This window comes from Eulemur rufifrons, chromosome 7 (genome assembly GCF_041146395.1).
Source record: "Eulemur rufifrons isolate Redbay chromosome 7, OSU_ERuf_1, whole genome shotgun sequence".
Lineage (NCBI taxonomy): Eukaryota > Metazoa > Chordata > Mammalia > Primates > Lemuridae > Eulemur > Eulemur rufifrons.
This window is the reverse complement of record NC_090989.1, coordinates 104,615,156-104,634,163: the sequence shown is the minus strand read 5'-3', so window position 1 is coordinate 104,634,163 and position 19,008 is coordinate 104,615,156. Positions and strand designations below refer to the sequence as shown.

Sequence of the window (19,008 nt, the reverse complement as noted above, 5' to 3'; positions counted from 1 at the left end):
TGTAGATTACATGTACTTACATAAATAATATACAGATTATTTATAATATACAACTTGCTTTTTTCCTGAACAATGTGTCTTATAAATCATGTCATGTCTACACATGATCTTCAGTGTTATAATTGCTATATTATTATATAGGATGGATATGCATTTAGCCATCTTTCCTTTTGGGGGATTATATATACTTTAAAAATCAAATTAAAACCATGAGCCAGCGTCCTTCTCTTTGGAAAAATGCACATGCATATACATGTAAGTATTTGTTCATAATTTTTGTTTTATTTTTTTAGTTTCAGTTTGAGGGTTTTTTTGTTGTTGACTTTATTTCTCAATGCTAGAAACAACTTACTGTAGCTTTCTATGTATTGAGTACAGTTTCCATGTTGTTAACGTCACCTTTAAAAGTTTTTCTTTATTTGAATTACAGCAGTGTTGGAACTTCATATAACCCCTTCTGAAAAATATAGAGAGAGGGAGAAAAAAAACTGCTTGGTTGGAGCTGAGTGATTAAAGGGCATCTGAGTGGTAGATATGCCAACAGAGAGGGTCTTGCAATTTCACTGAGTAGAAAATCCAAGAGAGAGCTTGATGAATGATTTCTTCATTCATCATCTTTATCAAAGGCCTGCTCCACTCCAGGTCTTATGCTAGGCACTGGAGATAGGGCAGGAACACACTCCACCTTGTTTTCATGTCCTTGCAAACACCCTGAATGACAGGGCTGACATCAGATGTCAGATCATCCCATAAATAAATGCAGAATTACAGCTGTTGTGAAACTATGAAGGACATGTTGGTGCTGCTGTGATATCTGCTGGGGAAGAGGACCTGTTTGGGCAGGGTGCTGTAAGTTGTAGGAAGATGTCAGAGAAGGTGACCTGACCTGCCATCTGAAGAGTGTCTAGATGGGTGGCAGGACAAAGCTGGGGGACAGGATGAAGAAGTTACAGGCAGGGAAAATGTCACATGTGCAGACCCTTTTGGGGTAATCGTGGGTGAGAGATATTGAAATAGGCTGGTGTACCTGGAGCTTCGTGATCGTATTTGTAGGTTTTTCCTCGTCCTTCCAATCTCTACATATTGGAGGGTCCCTAGGCTCAGTCCCTGGGCCATTTGTCTTATGTGGACTCACGTGGTGATCTCATCAATCTTGTTCTTTTAAACACATCACACACGGATGACTTCCAAGGTATTGCTTACTACGAAATCAGATTAAATTATAGTCTCATTCTTGATTAGGTATTTCTTTTGGGGAGGTGGATGGGATATATTAAAAAAAAAATAGCATTCTGTAGGAATAAAGTGTAGTTAGATAAAAGAAAAGAAGGGTCAGTTACTTTGAAGAATTTTGAGTAACTGTGGGGAAAGGCTCTGTAACACTGAGCTTTGAATTGTGGACTCATTTATTAGATTTTTGTGTTAGCCTTCTTGACGTCTCCTCCCTCAGTTCCATGATGGGACTGTTTCTCAGGGCCGTGTTCACATGGTGGTTGGTCTGCATGATGTTTGGAGAGTATTGTCGCCCTCAAAATTACTGTTGAATCTTTAAATATAGAATTAGGCTGGGCATGGTGGTTCATGCCTGTAATCCCAACACTTTGGGAGGCCAGGACAGGTGAATTGTTTGAGCCTATGAGTTCAAGACTAGCCTGGGCAACATACTGAGACCCTATCTTTTAAAAAAAAAAAAGGTTAGCCGAGCATGGTGGTGCACACCCGTAGTCCCACCTACTCAAGAGGCTGAGGTGGGAGGATTGCATGAGCCTGGGAGTTCAAGGTTACAACAAACTATGATTGCATCACTGCACTCCAGCTTGGGCAACAGAGTGAGACCCTCTCTCTAAATAAACAAATAGATAGAATTAGTCCTTAAAAATTTGTTACTCAATTTTTTTTGGATTTATACAGAGCACATATATCTTGTTGAAAAAGATGATTAATCTATACTCTAATGTCTTAAGATTATTAGGACATTTATTATCCATATTTCTATTATTTGAGGAAATAAGGACTATGAATTCAATAGACAGCTTCTGCAGAGGGAGGTATTATTACCAGGAAAAAAATAACTTGCAGATTATTTCCCTCTTTGATGTAGGAAGTAAACCCATCCAACTGCAGTAACACAAACATAGAGCAGTGTCCACTTTGGGTGGGGCAAGAAACCCTGCTTCTGGTAGTGGAGTGCAAAGGACTATGACTGTTGTCTGCCCAGCTGATCAGCAGGGAGGCCTTACATCCACGTGGGTCCAAAGTTTCCATGTGAGCAGGCAGTGCAATGGCTGACTTGCAGGTTTGCTGTAGCTCTGGGACCTGCCACGTAGCATCACAATATTGATTTGTTTACATGCAGTTAAATTATTGACCAGATACTTGCAGAGGATTTATTGTGTGCCAGGGTTGCAGCTTATGTAGTCCTTGTGACAATATTATGAGGGCCAGTTCTTTACTTCATATCAAGGCTGCTGAGACTCTGGGATGTTAAATCTGGCTACTCTCCTGCTGTTTTAGTTAGGGTCTTGAGATGACCTGGAACAGCCTTTGAAGTTCCCTCAAAAATGGATACATGTGCCTAAGGCTCTGGAAGAGCAGGAACCATATTTCCCTCTGGTGCTCTGCCAGTAACGTGACTTGGCAACTCTGCCTTTTGGTTCTCTTCTCATGAATTGGCTAATTTTCCCTTTTTTACCATGCCTGCCTTTTCTCCTGAGAGCTTCTAAATACTCATAGTTTCTGAGTTCTTGAACTTAAACTTGGGGTTACCCAGCACAGCCCTGTCCCACCTTCATGTCATCCTTTCAGCTTCCATGTAAAACTGCCCAGTTTAGATCTTTCTGTTTTGTTTTGTTTGTTTTTGAGACAGGCTCTCTCTCTCTCGCCAAGACTGGAGTGCAGTGGCACGATCATAACTCACCACAGCCTCAAATTCCTGGACTCAAGTGATCCTTCTGCCTCAGCCCCCCTGAATACCTGGGACTACAGGCATGTGCTACCATGCCCAGCTAATTTTTAAATTTTTTGTAGAGATGGGGTCTTGCTATGTTGCCCAGGCTGGTTTCAAACTCCTGGGCTCAAGTGATCCTCTCACCTCAGCTTCCCAAAGTGTTGGTTACAGGCTTGAGCCACCATGCCCAGCCTAGATCTTGAGAGAGAGGATCATATTGGCTCAGCTACACCTCCCTCACTTAATAAGCCACTTAAACATTTATTGTCATTTGGACAGATGCCTGACTAGCTCTGTTCCAATCAGCTTTGGCCTCTAAGATGCATTATAGTAGGAAATGTGGACACTTCGGGCTGCTTCTTTTGAAGAGGCTGTGAGTAGAACAGCTTCTTTGTAGGGGTCTACCGGAGTGGTAAGTGCTGTGACTGACTTGTAAATTTACACATCATAGCATAGATGTCACGACCACGGTCTTTTTCAGGGGCTTGACATAATGAGAAATATGTTTTACCTTGTAAACAAATATGTGTGCTTGAGCATGTGTGTTTCTCAAACAAAATTAGTTTTTGTGTTACAAAACAGTTTTGTAAACTGTATTTTTCTCTTAACAGTTTACAAAGCAGAAGTTAACCTTGATACTTACAATATACTATGGTATTTTATGTTATTTCTGTTGTGTTACATTTAAATAGATAATGATCAGTCCATTGAAAAGATGAACTTTATTTTGTTATTCACTAAGAGGTTATAACTTGTAATTTGAAAAACCCTAATGTCTGACTCCAAAATTTGTTTGTTCCCACTACATTGTAGTGGATGGGGCAAACAAAACAAGCCTAAAACCTATCCTGTACTCCAGGAGCTTAGAGCCTAGTCCAGGAGACAATAGAAATGAAATATCTAAATGAAGCTTTTGCAAAAATGTAAGACAGAATGCCAAGGTGAATGACAAATAGAAATGACAGTGAACAGTGTGAAGGTCAGGGAAGTTCTCTCGATAGGATATGACTTCAACTAGATGGGCTAGTGGCGCAGAAGAGTAGGAAATAAAAGTAATGCAAGTATAAATGACTTGAATAAAGCTTCATACATAAGCAAAGGGAAGAAGAAAGATGGTAATTCTACGTCGGTTTCTCAGATCTCTGTGCACTAAAGTAACTCCTGTCTAATGTAAAACATCAGTTTACCCCATGATCTTTTTCCAAAGCAGGTTTTGCTTAGATTAGATTTTTTTTGCACACCTCAGGAATTAACTTCGGTGTCAGTGCTGTTCTAAGTAACTTACTGTTTTGGAGTTTGTCATTCCTATACATCGGCCACTTACAAAAATAACAAAAGTAAAATGGGATCTACGACATTGGCACCACTTTTCGAAACAGGTGAACAGGTGTTCTTTTCTTCTGCAAGAGAGGTACGTCAGACGTGTTCTGCCTTCCTTAGCCCCTTGACTCATACCTTCAGTATGTGTAAATAGCGTCATTCTCAGTTACGCTGACTGTGAGCCCGGCCTTCCTCCTCCTCTGTCTCACGCTTGCAGATCTGCCTGTCATCACTCGTTTTCAGCACTGGTTTATAAAGCAGTGCTTGCTTTGGACGTGAATAAAATCCTTTTTTCTTATGGCTGCCCTTTATCTTAGCTTCTTTATTTCTTTTATCTATTTTATCCATCTCATTTCTCTAACTTTCCTTTCGGCATCAACAAAGAAATACATGTATTACTGGCATCCTTAAACAATTCCACTTGTCTTCTCTACTTGTTTTCTTTTTTTTTTGAGAGAGGATGTTGAAACATTTAGTTTTTGTTATTCAAAATGATGCTTTAATTACAAAGCCAAGACATATTTATTATAGAAAAATTAGAAAGTATCGATAGATAAAAAGAAGAAAATAAAAACTAGTTGAAATCTTTCCCTTCACCAATTGCTGTTGACATTTTGGTATATAACTTTTCAGATCTTTTTTTTTTAAATGTATATATAGAAATTGGTCTTTTAAGCAAAAATATAATAATTTTGTCACTTATTTTTTTCCTTTAACAATGTTGTAAATATTTTTTTCATGTTATTAAACTGGCTGTTTTATAAACTACTTTTTTTCTCTTAACAGTGTTATTCCATGTCATTAAACTTTCTTCCACAATAATCTTTTTAAAACCGGTGTACTATTTTATCAAGTAAGTGAATGTTTGGTTCTTCCAATTAATTTCCTATTGTTAATCATTAGTTTGTTTCTCATTTTGCAATTTGAAATTTTTCAAAATTTTAAGCTTACTTTTTAAAAACAATTATTTTGAATCACAGAAGTAATACAAATACATTCTCCTTATTAAAAAGTTAAACGTACAGTTAAGACTGACAGCTGCTTTGACTTCACGACCGTCCCAACCTCTCAACTGTTCACTGCTATTATTAGTCTGGTCTGTTCCTCAGTATTTTATTAAATAGCCCACTTTTTAAAAATTGTTAATCTTTGGTTATATAATTTTATAGAATTGCCTTTTTATTCTAAAATTATTCCCTTTCATCCTCGTTACTTCTGTGTCACTAGTGTTTCATATATTTATTAACCTCATTTTCTTTTTCTTTTTTTTTTTTTTTTTGAGACAGAGTCTCACTCTGTTGCCTGGGCTAGAGTGCCGTGGTGTCAGCCTAGCTCACAGCAACCTCAAACTCCTGGGCTCAAGCGATCCTTCAGCCTCAGCCTCCGGAGTAGCTGGGACTACAGGCATGTGCCACCATGCCCGGCTAATTTTTTCTATATATTTTTAGTTGTCCAGCTAATTTCTTTCTATTTTTAGTAGAGGTGGGGTCTCGCTCTTGCTCAGGCTGGTCTCAAACTCCTGAGCTCAAACGATCCTCCAGCCTCGGCCTCCCAGAGTGCTAGGATTGCAGGCATGAGCCACCGCGCCAGGCCTGTTAACCTCATTTTTCTCTCTTCTTAATTGCTGATAGATATATGAGAACTGCATCTCTCTTGTTTATCTGGGAGACAGAGAATGAAGACGTTTTGGTCCAGGCTTAGTAGCCCACAGAGGGGAATGCAGAGAGAGAGCAACAAGGAAAAGAGGAATTTGTTTAGTGGGACACATGTCAGGACTAATCAACAAGTTAATTGACTAGGGAGCCCCACTGACAGTTTAGTTTTCACTGCAGCAGAAAGTGGCAAAGCCAACGAGAAATGTGGTTTCTGGGGCATCCAGGGGGAGGAACTTAATTTAGGGGAAGAGTAGCTGCATATCATAGCTCTTGAAAAGCTCAGAAGTTTTAGACAGTAGGGTGCCACAGTGATTAAGCGCTCAGGCTCTGGGGGCGGACAGGCAGGCCTGGCTGGGTTTGAATCCCAGCTTTGCCTCTTGTTAGGGTGAATGACTTGACTTTTCTGTGTCTCTGTTTTTTTATTTGTAAACTAGGGATAGTGATACCTTCCTCAAAGAGTTGTTATAAAGTTTAGATGCTTGGAAAGAACAGTGCCTGGCTCATGTTAAGCATTTGATACAATGGTAATTTGAGACATAAGTTAAGGACTAACAAGAGCTCTGAATCAGGAATTGCAAAGAGGTGGGTAGGAAGCTAGTGAGGGCTGGCTGCAAATGAAGGAATACACGCTTATCTCTGAAATCGTACAAAGCACAGCAGTTTATTCTTATACATTTAATTACCTGTTTGTGGTTTCTATTCTCAGCCTCATAACTGTGTTGAAATAATTTGAGTTCATTCAGGAGGCCTGGCTCTGTCTGTAGAAGGTGACATAGGCAGGCCATAGAGGGGCAAAAGCCCTAAGCCCCAGCCTGCTTTATCTCAGTTTGCCATCATTTTAGAAAACCTGATGTCACCTGCTTGAGGCTCAGTGCTTGTTATTATAATATTTCTTGAGATCCAAGAACTTTGATGAGAATTATAGAATTAAGTTTAACATCAGTAGATCAGAAGGAGATCAAATTTTTTAACAAATGAATTAGGAGGTCACTGGCCTATTTTTAAATTAAGCATATGATTTTATAAAATGTGCCATTATCTTTTATCTTTCTTTTTTTTTTTTTTTTTAAATAGTGTTCTTTCTACTTACCTGTCACTCCCCAAAGGAATGACCACATCTTGACCCTATGCCTGGTCTGGTTATACAGATCTCTGGCCATTGAAACTGATGTTCTGTGGCAGCCATAGCTTAAGTGAAGTGATGTCTCAGAACCTTTCCCTGGGGATGCCGTAGGACTGGAGAAAGCCTATGAGGTCTGGTTACAGAGGACCCTCTTTCTGGACCTTGGCAGATTTTTCATTTTAATGACTTCAAGCATACTCTCAAATTGCTGCTGTTCCCATGTTATTTACAGTGAAATAACTCTAGCTCATTTGTAACTCAGGGACAGACTTGGGCTGTGTTAAGTCTGTAGAAAGGACCTGGGAGTGATTGTGTCCTGTGGTGTAGTTTTACTTTGCAATCCCTTCCCACTTGAGCTCTGGGGAAGAGAAGCCTGCCGGTAGAGAATCACCAGTAGGCATGAATAATCAGCTTATTTTCAGCAAGTGAGTGAACTCTGACAAGTTTAAAGGTCTTAGCTCAAATGGATATTCAGTGTAAATTAGTGCCTTATGGAGCCAGAATGATCTTGGATTATAAGTATCTGTTGTAATTTTTAACTGCCTACATTTCTGAGTCTTTTTGGTTGATCAGTCTTTTGGGGTCCTCCCATTCTGTTTTCCCTGGCTGGTGGAGAAAAATAGAAGGAATGCATACTCATCTTATCTAGAAACAATATCAAGTCATGGAGGGCTTGAGAACATATCTCTGTTTATCCCACAGAAAAAGATGATCTGATTGGTCAAGAGACTAGTGCTATTAGTCTTAGCTGTATCCACAGGTAGGTTCTAATGTAAATGGCAATATTAGGGTTCTATTTGGGGCTCAGAGAACTTGGCTCATAACCTCTTCCAGTTAGTGGAGTCAAAGACCAAGGAATATTGCACAAAGCTTATGGCTTTCCTGACGCAGCTCTCTGTAAGGTGAAGATGCTTAGTGTAGCCTTGCTGACTGCAGTAGTGGACTCACTGCCTAAGCCTGTCTTCCTTCGTAGGAGGAAGATGAATATCTTCCTTCGTAGGATATTCATCTGAGAAGCTCAAATTGGCAAGGTGGCTTAGTTTGGGCTGCTATACGAAGAAACCATAAACTGGGTATCTTATAAACAACAGAAATGTATTTCTCACAGTTCTTGAGGCTGAAGAGTCTGAGATCAAGGCAGATTCAGTATTTGGGCAGCTTTCTGACTCATAGATGGTACCTTTTTGCTATATTTTCACATGTTAGAAGGGGTAAGGGGGTCTCTGTCAGACCTATTTTTAAAGGGCATTAATCCCATTCATGAGGGCAGAGTTTAATCACCTCCCCAAAGGCTCCACTTTCTAATGCTGTCACCTTGGGGGTTAGGATTTCAACCCATGAATTGGAGGTTGGGGGCAGTGGGTACAGACATTCAGACCATGGCACAAGGTATCAAGAAGGAAACCAACATGAATTTTAGATGAAGTATCTAATGATTAACTTTTGGGTCAATAGTTTGGGGTATTTACCCTTTTATAAATTTCATAAAGTATGTTTTGGGTCTAACTAGACAAATATATATCCATAAAAGTATCTTGTAGTGTTCTTTAGTAGGTATAGCCAATTATTCCTTTCTGTCTCCTTTGGACATGCAAAATATGTCATTTACAAAGATCACAGGTCAGTAATGTCAGCATTGATTAAAACAGTGAATATAAAATTTATAATTATGAATTTAAAACTATTGTAACATTAGTGAGTTCTGTGTATTCACTATCTTGACAAGCCACAGATATATGTTCATATTTTTAATATGTCAGAACTATAGTCTTGTACATTCTGTTTTTTGATTTGAATTAATTGTTATTCACTTAAAATATTGAAGATACTGACATGTGTTCATACTTTCTCTTTAGAGTCTGGAGTCTGCCACGGCCAGATTTGAGCAGATTTGTGAATTGGTTAAATTATACAGAAACAAAAAGCTCAAATTGAATCCAGTTCTTACTGCTTCATTAAACTACTTTTGCAATTCTACTTGTTGATGACATATTTAAATAAGAAATTTAAACCAGTGAGGAATAAGAAAGTTCAGTTGAGGTTGCTTTGGCTGTCCATGTGTTTAAAGGAGTGTTGCTTTGGCTGTTTGTTGTCATCTGTACTCAGCTGGAGCTACCAGTATAAAATGTATATTTTAAAAATGAAAAAGGAGCCTGTACAATTTTAAATTTCTTTCACTTTAGATAGTAAATAGGACTCATAGGTTTTAGGAGATGGTATATTATTTTTTCTTTTCCACAAATAGAGACAAGGGGAGCATTTGCAGAAATGTGATAAACTTTAGATTCTCTTAGCAAAAACGGGCTAACTGCAAAAACTTTTTAAAACTATAGGTATAAACATATGCTTTATACATACTTTTTTCATGCAAACAAAGCCTGGACCTTCAAATGATTTTTACTTAAGTTTACTGATGATAAGATCACTGCTTTTTAATTTGAAAATTTCCATAGATATTTCCTTATACAAACTTTGTACACATTATTTCTTCTTCTTTCCTTCTTTTTCCTTTCTCCCTCCCTCCCTTCTCTCCCTTTGTTCCTTCCTTGTTTATTTCCACTTGATATTATGTGCCTGTGTTCTCATTCTCCCCTAATTGTCTCTTCTCTGCCTTCTGCCGGTCTTGTTGGGGACCTCTTTTTGGATCACTCTCTCCCCCTCTTTGGTTTCATCTCTCCACACTCATCAGTCTCTGACATCATCCTGCCCACTCATGCCCTTCTGCCCCAGGCACCTGCTCTCAGGTGCTACTTGATTTAGAGTTGAATGTGGAAGTCCTCAGACAGACAAAATGGTTTCTCTGGGCTCTGGAAGAAGAACCTGGCGAACCTGTCCTGTTAGAGAATATGGAGGGGCTGAGGCAGGAGGACAGGCAGTGGGAGGACAGACCTGGGGGCAGTGGCCTGGCAGCCAGCCACAGTGAGCTAGCTGCTTTGTCCAACTCTCTAGGGTAAACTTGCAGGCTCCCCAGTGTGCTGCACTTCAGTTTTCTCAATCATGATCCAGGAACACTTCCTGGAATTTTTTTTTTTTTTTTTTCCTATTACAGTAGTTTTGTCTCAGCCACTGGTTCCTTATAGGATGGTTTTTTTGGTTAAAGGAATATTTTACTATTTGTCATATTAGTATTAGTGAAAGATGATAATTCTGTATGTTAATATTTTACCCTTTTCCAAACTACCTTGTCTTCCCCCTCAAAAGAACAGCTACTTTAGTTGTGTATTTTTCCCTCTTTTTGATAGAATGAAATACTCTTAATCCCTCAGTAAACTAGCTGTCATCTGGGTAAGTCTCTAAGTCCAAATATTTCATTCTCTCCCCTGTAAGATTTTTGGGTCTGAGCTCTATTTGGGTGGAGATACCAGTGCTGTGGAAATTCTTCCTGGTGGCCTTACCTGTAGAGTGTGGGCATGGCACCTGTATATCCATCTGTCAGGACTTTGTGTCATGCAGGAAATCCTGTGAAATTCCTGCTCAGGGTTAATCAAAGGTAACAGCTGTGAAGGGTCTCACTCTTCTGGCTAGTTTCTTCCCTTATTAAAATGTGTGAAGAAGCCTTTTTAGCCTTAAATTCTTGCTGACAGTCTGACCCAGGGTTAGGCTGGTAGGTAAGGCTTAGAACGTTCCACAATGTAGGTAAACCAAAAAAACACATGGAAACTGGTACCGACCTGGCATTAGAAGGGGTCTTAGTGATGATATCCCAACCCTAGAAATGGGGTGCCTCTCATAGAAAACAGGGGGTTCCTAACCCATATAAAACATGACTAAAAGCATGAGCCCAGGAATTGAACATCCTGGCCTTGCTACCTATTAGCTGTGTGCTCTTGGATTCTAAACCTTCTGTGAATGGGAATAAGAACAGTATCAACTTTCTAGGATTTTTTGAGGACTCAATGGAAAAAGGGGTATAAAATGCTTAGCATATTTCCTGGCACATGATAAATGTTTAGTAAATGATGGCTGATTTTACTATTGATTTTCTACTCTACTATACTGCTTTCTTTTTCCAAAGACCAAATTAAAGACAGTAACATGTAATTGTCTTCTTTTTCACGACAGCACTATATAGAGAGAATTGTGCACCAGCTGTCTTCCCATTAGAGTATGACACTCCTGGGGATTCATGACGACTTTGTAAGGATGGACAGAAATAGTTTTGAGGATACCATTTTCCAGATCCTCATCCTCTGGGTTCCCCTTTCTAAAACGGACTGCATCTGCAGTTAAAGTGTTAAGGCAGGTTGTCTTTCCACCTCCCTTTCACAGCCGCCCTTTTGCCATTTTACCGCAGAAAGGCATCTGTCTTACTCATCTCAAGTCTTAGCATCGTGCCATGTCCCAGGGTGTAAAACCATCGGGGCCTCACATTAAGGCGGTCATTTTAAAATACTGGTTTCAGCAAACTCCTTTAGTTAAGGGACCATCAACCCCCATCTCAGTAAGAGATTCAATCTCAATAAAATTTTACTTTTCATGCTTAAAGCATTGAAATTGGAAGTAATTGTGTTGTTTTGATCATAGGTTATTAATGATATTTTGTTGGAATCTTATATACTTAAAGCTCAATGATCATAGGAAATTTTTAAAAATTAAATTAAAAAACTTATTAGCATCTGCTATGGTGAGTAATGAGACTCTCACACATAGAATTATATTGCGTTAAGAAAACTTGGGAGGAGTTGAAATAGAAATGTGATTTCAGGGAGAAAGAAGAATAACGTAAAATATATGTTAAGGAAAGCTTACTTTTAAACGAATATCAGTGGGTATCAAATCATTATGGTTTTTACATTCCATTGGATATATTTAAAAGTGTATAGTAACACATTTTGATATGTTTAGATTTACAATTAGCAGGAAAATACATTTTTTAAGTCTTTAAATTTGTGATAAAAATATTAGATGTCAACTTAAATAGGTCTCGGGAACATGGTTTTTAAATTGTGTGTTTTAGGAAGCCCAGGATTTCATTGGTTGGTATTTTACATATGCCTTACCTTTTGCTAATTTAATCTTTGACTGAGAACCATGAGTGTCTATCATGTGCCAGACACAGTGCCAGGTGTACCAGAAGAGACAACAGGTCCTGCCTTCACGGAATTCATAGGTCAGCCTCCATTCTTTGGTTTAGAAACTGAATTATGATGGGAGCCGCAACAATCAAATATTTGGCAGTTGAGATAGGATTGCAGCGATTCAACTAACAATGCCACTACATCACTACAAGTATGGTACTGTGTACATGGTTCTTTTAGGTACTATAGCTACAAAAAAGCTTCTCAAACTAGCATCTTTATTTGTGAAATTTAGTATACTGAATGACTACTGAAACTTGGAATGGGGGAGGGGACTTTGTTTTCTTGTTTTGATTGGTTTTTTTGTGAAGAGCACTTATATTCCATGGAGTCTGTATGGAAAATAGTGTTTGAATTACTTTCTCAGTGTGTGAGCCTGGACAATAAAGTCTCAGAGTGGTGAATTCATTTTCTTTATTATCAGATTTCTTTATTTATGATTTGGGTGATTAATTTGATATGTATTTTAGGAATATCCAGAAGTAAGACTGGAACAGAAAAATTCAACTTGATAGGATTGTGTCCCAGACACTTTTCACTTCTTCAGTGTTGAACTATGCTAATTTATTCATGGATTAAATGTTATTTGAGGGTGTTGAGAACAGAAAATTAATGTGCCAAATTCAACATTTTTCATAATTTCTCTTCATTTTTGAAGGGCATAGAGTTATGCCTTACATAATAAAGAACCTTAAATGAGTTAAACTCTATTGTGTTTTTTCTCCTAGGTGAAAAGAAATGGATTATCTCAGACAGTAAGCCAGGAGGAAAGAAAGAGACAAGAGGTATGTTTCCACCCAGCAGATGCTTTAGAGCTCTGAAGTGTGCATGTGGGTGTCTGCATTTTTGTGCTTTCACCTACTATGTGCTCTCGTTCAGTGTTGCTCTTTGGAAATGTGTTTGTTTTCTTTTTACAAAAGCAGTTAGTGATCATTGTTAAATAAAGCTACATATAAGCCTTCAGATAAGAAAAAAATTTAAATATCTCAACATCATTTGAATTCAAACAACAAAGCACCTAGTCCAGGTATTTAAACTGGAAGAAATATGTTGAAAAATGAAATCGACACTAGGTCTGGAACTGAAAAAGGATGTTAGTGGAAAAGCTGGTGAAATCTGAATAAAGTGTGTACTTTAGTCTGTAGACAAATGTACCCTGGTTATATAAGGTACCTTTTTTTTTTTTTTTTTTTTGGAGACAGAGTCTCACTCTGTTGCCCAGGCTAGAGTGAGTGCCGTGGCGTCAGCCTAGCTCACAGCAACCTCAAACTCCTGAGCTCAAGCGATCCTCCTGTCTCAGCCTCCCGAGTAGCTGGGACTACAGGCATGCGCCACCATGCCCGGCTAATTTTTTCTATATATATTTTTAGCTGTCCATATAATTTCTTTCTATTTTTAGTAGAGATGGGGTCTCGCTCTTGCTCAGGCTGGTCTCGAACTCCTGAGCTCAAACGATCCGCCCACCTCGGCCTCCCAGAGTGCTAGGATTACAGGCGTGAGCCACCGCGCCCGGCCAATATATAAGGTACCTTGGTTAGGGGAAGCTGGGTGAAAGATACAAGGAACTCTGAACCCTCTTTGCAAATTTTCTATAAATCTAAAACTATGTTTAGTTAATTAAAACTAAAACAGATAATACTAGAGTTTTACAGCTTGAAGTTTAAATGAATGCAGTTTAAGAAAATTGCTCATTATAATAATATTGTGAAATTCTCAAAGCACTTTCCTCCTGCCTTATGCATATGTATGTGTATGTATATGCATATATATAAAAGTCTATGCATGTATGTACATATAAATTAATTCCACGAAGGACACAAGGATATCCTTTTCTTATTTCATTGGCATGGAATAAAGCAAAAATACAAACGTGCAGTGTAATGCCTTTTTTTTAAGTTTAAGAAAACATAATAGTATAGAACTTTGGTATACACATCCACTGAGGATGAATGAATGTATTACATTTATAATTTCTCTTCATATTTTTTAAACAAAACTTTTGATGAAGTAGAATTCCTACATTCCTATATACTCCTCTTCAGTCCCATTCTCTTCCTTTTCTCCCCAGAGACAATGTAATTATGAATTGATACATATCCCTCCAATCTGTATTTTTAAATCATGTATTATATATAAACATACACACAGACATATTTGTGTATGTGTGTTAAAATGTCTATAAATGGTATGATTTTGTACATATTTTTTGGTTACTTGCTTTTTGCACTCAACATTGTTTTTGAGATTTATTCATGTTAATGCATATTAATCTATATCATTTCAACCACTATATAGTATTAGTATTACATTCTGTGAATACCACCTTTATAAATTTTTTATCCATTTTCCTAATGATGGATGGTAGGTGGTACTTTTTTTCTTCATTGTTACCATTGCGGCATGAAAGAATGTTTCTCTCTCTTCAATTCAAAAGTTTCTCCAAGGTACTTAATCCTATTTGGACATTTCTGGTCTTTTAAATCTTATATATTTGAACAACGTCTATTTCTTTTATATTCTGAAAATATTTATTCAGACTCATTATGTCAAAAAGTAATGACAGCAGTTCCTTGCATTAAACTACCAATTATTTACCTTTTCATGTGATCTATTCTAAATAGTTTATTGTGTCTTTTTGCCCAATTTTAGTATTTTGGATGTGATTACACAAGCTTTTGTTGTTGAACATATTTTAAGGCGTTCCAAGGCAACATATTCATCAACAATCTGCAACTTTTGGTCAGGAAGGAAGCATTTTCTTTAGTTTGCCTTATATTATATTTCTTGGGGATCATCGTATTGATTGAATAGAATTACGTAAGACACAATTTAGGTGAGACTCTTAGTGTTCTTACTTCTCACTCTTCAGGTAGTTACATTGCTTAATTCCCCGGAGCACAGCTGAGGCTAGAACAGCACATTTAAGCGAGACCCAAGTCCCTGCACCTTATGGATGCTAAAAAGGGGGATGAACACTGAGATTAGCAATTCTAACGTGACTGACAAAGTATGCACCACCCATCAGCAGCTGGGCATCCACCTGCTTGTGCCTCCCCCCCCCGCCCCCCCCCCCAGTGCTCTTGGGGCAAGGGCTTGAAGAGGTAGAGCCCTGGAGGTCAGGGTGATGAAAGCAGTGTTACTGGGGAGCTTTCCAGGAAGGATGTGAATCTCAGGCCGAGGACTTCTCCCTGCATTGCCGTTTTTAGAGGATCTGAATTTGATTTTGTTAAGGAGCTAGATGAATTCCTTACACAGGGCGTTGGTGTCTATCCACATGTGTGGGTTGGCATTTCATCGTTAACGCTTATCAGGAAAACCACTGTGTGCCTGACACCAAGAGTTTCTGCAGAGGGGTCCTTTGCTCCTTGAGACACTGAGGAGAGTAGAGAGGGTGCCTTGTTGAATGGATGGAATTACTTTCAATTGTATGAGTTTATATAAAAGAATTTCTGTGGCTGATAAGAGTCCTTTAAGGGTAGGTAAAGTCATGCCAGAATATTTGCTTTTATTGACTGCAAATTAGTCAGATTAAAGCATAGGGAGAGAAAGAACACGCATGAGAGGGGAGTAAAGGAAGACATTTGTGAGAAATTTTCTCTGAATCCCAAGTGATGACCATAAATCCTTACTGTCCCTGAAGCAGCATGCTTTGAAAGCAGGACTGGAGGAGGTGACCCCGAAGGTTAATTAGTGTCATACTGAGATTTAATGACATACCCTGGCTTCCTTCCATAGATTGTACCCCTTGGCAAAGGCATGACCTCAGGATGCAATGTCAAGTCATCCAAATGCTTTCATTTTTTCATATATACACTGCAGGCAGTCTCTATTTCTTGAGATTTGGATACATGTGCCTTATATAAAGACAGTAGTTTGGTGATGCAGTTTTCTCAATGTTTATCCTTTTGCACTTTTCAAGATACTATGTCATTCTTATAGCAGAATTATGAGAGCTGTATTTAGTTCTCCAATTAAAATAATTAATAACGCATTTCTTTTTCCTTCTTACCAGGCTATCTTTGAAGTCATATCCTCTGAACATTCATATTTACTCAGCTTGGAAATCTTGATTCGAATGTTTAAAAATTCTAAAGAACTGAGCGATACCATGACTAAAACTGAGAGGCACCACCTTTTCTCCAATATTACAGATGTCTGTGAGGCAAGCAAAAAGTAAGTGTGCTTCAGCCTACCTTTGGTCATGCCAGGAGGTTGCATACTAATAAATATACCTTGTTATTTCTAAAGAAAGACATTTGGGGTTATAAAGTCTGTCATTCGTTCAATTGGCTTTTGTCTTCATTCCTTGAAATAAATTTTAAGATATCTTTCAAGTTTGATGCATAGACAGATGCTCAGTATGTAATGAATTGTCACAGTGCACAGCTGTCTGAGGTCTCTTTATTCCTTCTCTTCCTCCTACTCTGCTCACTCTTTCCTTCTGATTACATCAAGGGAAGAGTCTTGGTTTGGGACTACTCTGTGATATTTGTCTATTTTAGTAAAGAAAGAGTAGGCCTCAGGCTTAAGGCTTTCATAGGTAGTATCTGGCTAGCATTTAATATTTTATTTTCATTACATTTAAGAATTTTTTGTTTTAGTTTTTGTCATGAAAAGTAGATAAAATCATATAAATTTTCACACACTGAAAACTTATATTTAACAATTGTTAAAATATTTCCATATTTGCTTATGTATTCTTTTTGTTTTAAGTATCTCCAAGTATGTAGAAACAATGTTTTACTCATAAGTAGTTCAGGATTCAGCTCTTATAAATAAGGACATTTTATATAACTACAATGTTATGGTAATACTTATCATTGCTTCTTTTATGATTTTATTCTATTTAATTTTTGTGTGTATAATAATAAATTCATATTTTAAAATTCCAAAGATGCAAAAGGTTCTATAGTAAAAATGTTATTCATATGCTGTTCCCTGGCCACCTGAGAGACAAGAGTCAACATTTGTTTTCTTTCATATCTCTTTAGAAATAGTTTAAGATTATATAAGAAAATATATTTATATTTTTTTCATGTTTTTACTTAAATGGTAGCATACTGCTCTTCCTCTTACTTTTTTCACCTCTATTCTGGAGATCATTATATGACTGTACATTAAAAGTTTCCTCATTCATTTTTGTGTTTTTTTCCTTGCAATTATTTGTTGAAGAGATCAGGTCATTTGTTCTGTAGCATTTCTTAGGAGGCACATAATGTGTGAGTGTTAGCCAATACCAGATCCATTAATTCCTTAAGGATTATGAAATGATGTTACTCTATCACTCTTTATTAACTTATTAGCTGGAATATTTCTATTAAGGGAAATGTACATTTGTCTATTAATGTACAATAATTTCATGTACATGAAATATTGTACATAGTGAATTTCATGTCATTGTACTTATGGATGCTCACATTGTTTTATCTTTAATCTCAATAATTTTTGATCATTTTCTTGCTATATGATATTTTAAGATGATAAAGGACCATATTTTACAGTTCTTGCTACAGGCTTGGAATCAGCCATTTCCCCAAAGAGCTCTGGTGTCTTTTGACGTGAAGTGGTATTTTAAGACCTCAGTGTGAATGCTAGGGGTGTGGTTGCTTAGTGGTTTTAGGCTGTTTCAGTAGGTAGTCAGACAAAAAATCCAGACTCATCTCTACAAAACAGGATATATCCAAAGAAACCTATAGGTACTTAAGACTTATCAAAATGTATAAATATGTACAGTTTTTTAATATATCGATTATATCTCAATAAAACTTGAACAAATTTTAAAAAAAGAATCTTAGCTTCTATGCCTGTCCCCTCTACCCTGCTCCCTCCTTGTATAGGCCAAAAAAGTGGTTTATCTTTGTTTTTTAATATAAGCATATGCATATGCATATTTGTATTCCCCTAACTTCCCTAGATAAGTGAAAGCATATTCCACACATTCTTCTCAACCTTTCTTTATTTGCATGACAATATATAATAGAGATTGCTCCATGGTAGTTATTCCTCACTCCTTTTTCCAGCTGCATAATTCTCCACAGACTGACTGTGCCATAGTTTATTCATCCGGCCCCTTATCTGTGGGTAGCAGGTTTATTTTCAGTCTCACTGTTACAAAGAGTCCTGCTTTGTGCTTATGCCCTGCTGCTTTTTAGCTGTTGTATCTTTGGGATGGATTCCTAGCAGTAGGATTACTAGATCAAAGGGTAGTTGTGTATGCAATTTTGTCAGATATTGCCAAATTCTCCTTCATGGCAATTGTACCATTTTGCAATACCACCAAGAGTAGATCAGTACCTGCTTTCCCAAAGCCTCTCCAGCAGAAGATGTCAATAAACTTTTAGATTTTTGTCAATCTAATAGGAAAGAAGGATTATCTGAGCATAGTTTTAGTTAGCATTTCTCTTACAAGCTTTTCCATATGAATAAGAGCCATCTGGAACATAGTATGTGTCAGTAAATATTAAACTAATAATATTCCTCTATAATGTTGAAATGAATTAACATTTGAGATAAGTACTGAAATTACATCAACAAAAGTGGAAGAAGGAAGGAGTTTTCTTACACTTGCTGAAACCCAAGAGTATTTGCTTTGACTAGATCAACAGTGTTAATGTGTAAGTTCAGTTTAGCTAATCACAGGAATTATCTGTTTAACAAGAAGGAGAGTGAAAAAATACTAGCATTTCTTCTTCTCAGGAAGATAGAAGCTATTACAGGCATCTTATCTGAAAAAGTTGATGAAATCATAGAAGTAGAAATGATGGTCACAACTGAATTCCTCAAATAGCAAAGTATTAGAATCTAGGGTGCTCCCTGAACCTTGAAGAACATGTATATTCATATATTTAGTCATTATTTTATTTATCTTTTATGTGATACTTACAT

At 37.5% G+C, this 19,008-nt stretch overlaps 1 protein-coding gene across 1 annotated transcript in view; it reads left to right on the top strand.

Annotated features, from left to right (window-relative positions):
- ARHGEF26 (Rho guanine nucleotide exchange factor 26) overlaps positions 1–19,008 on the top strand; it is a 119,969-nt gene that overhangs the window by 14,970 nt on the left and 85,991 nt on the right. The window contains exons 4-5 of the mRNA XM_069475309.1: positions 12,852–12,908; positions 16,136–16,296. Coding sequence (XP_069331410.1) covers positions 12,852–12,908; positions 16,136–16,296 — 218 coding nt within the window. The remainder of the gene's footprint in view (positions 1–12,851; positions 12,909–16,135; positions 16,297–19,008) is intronic.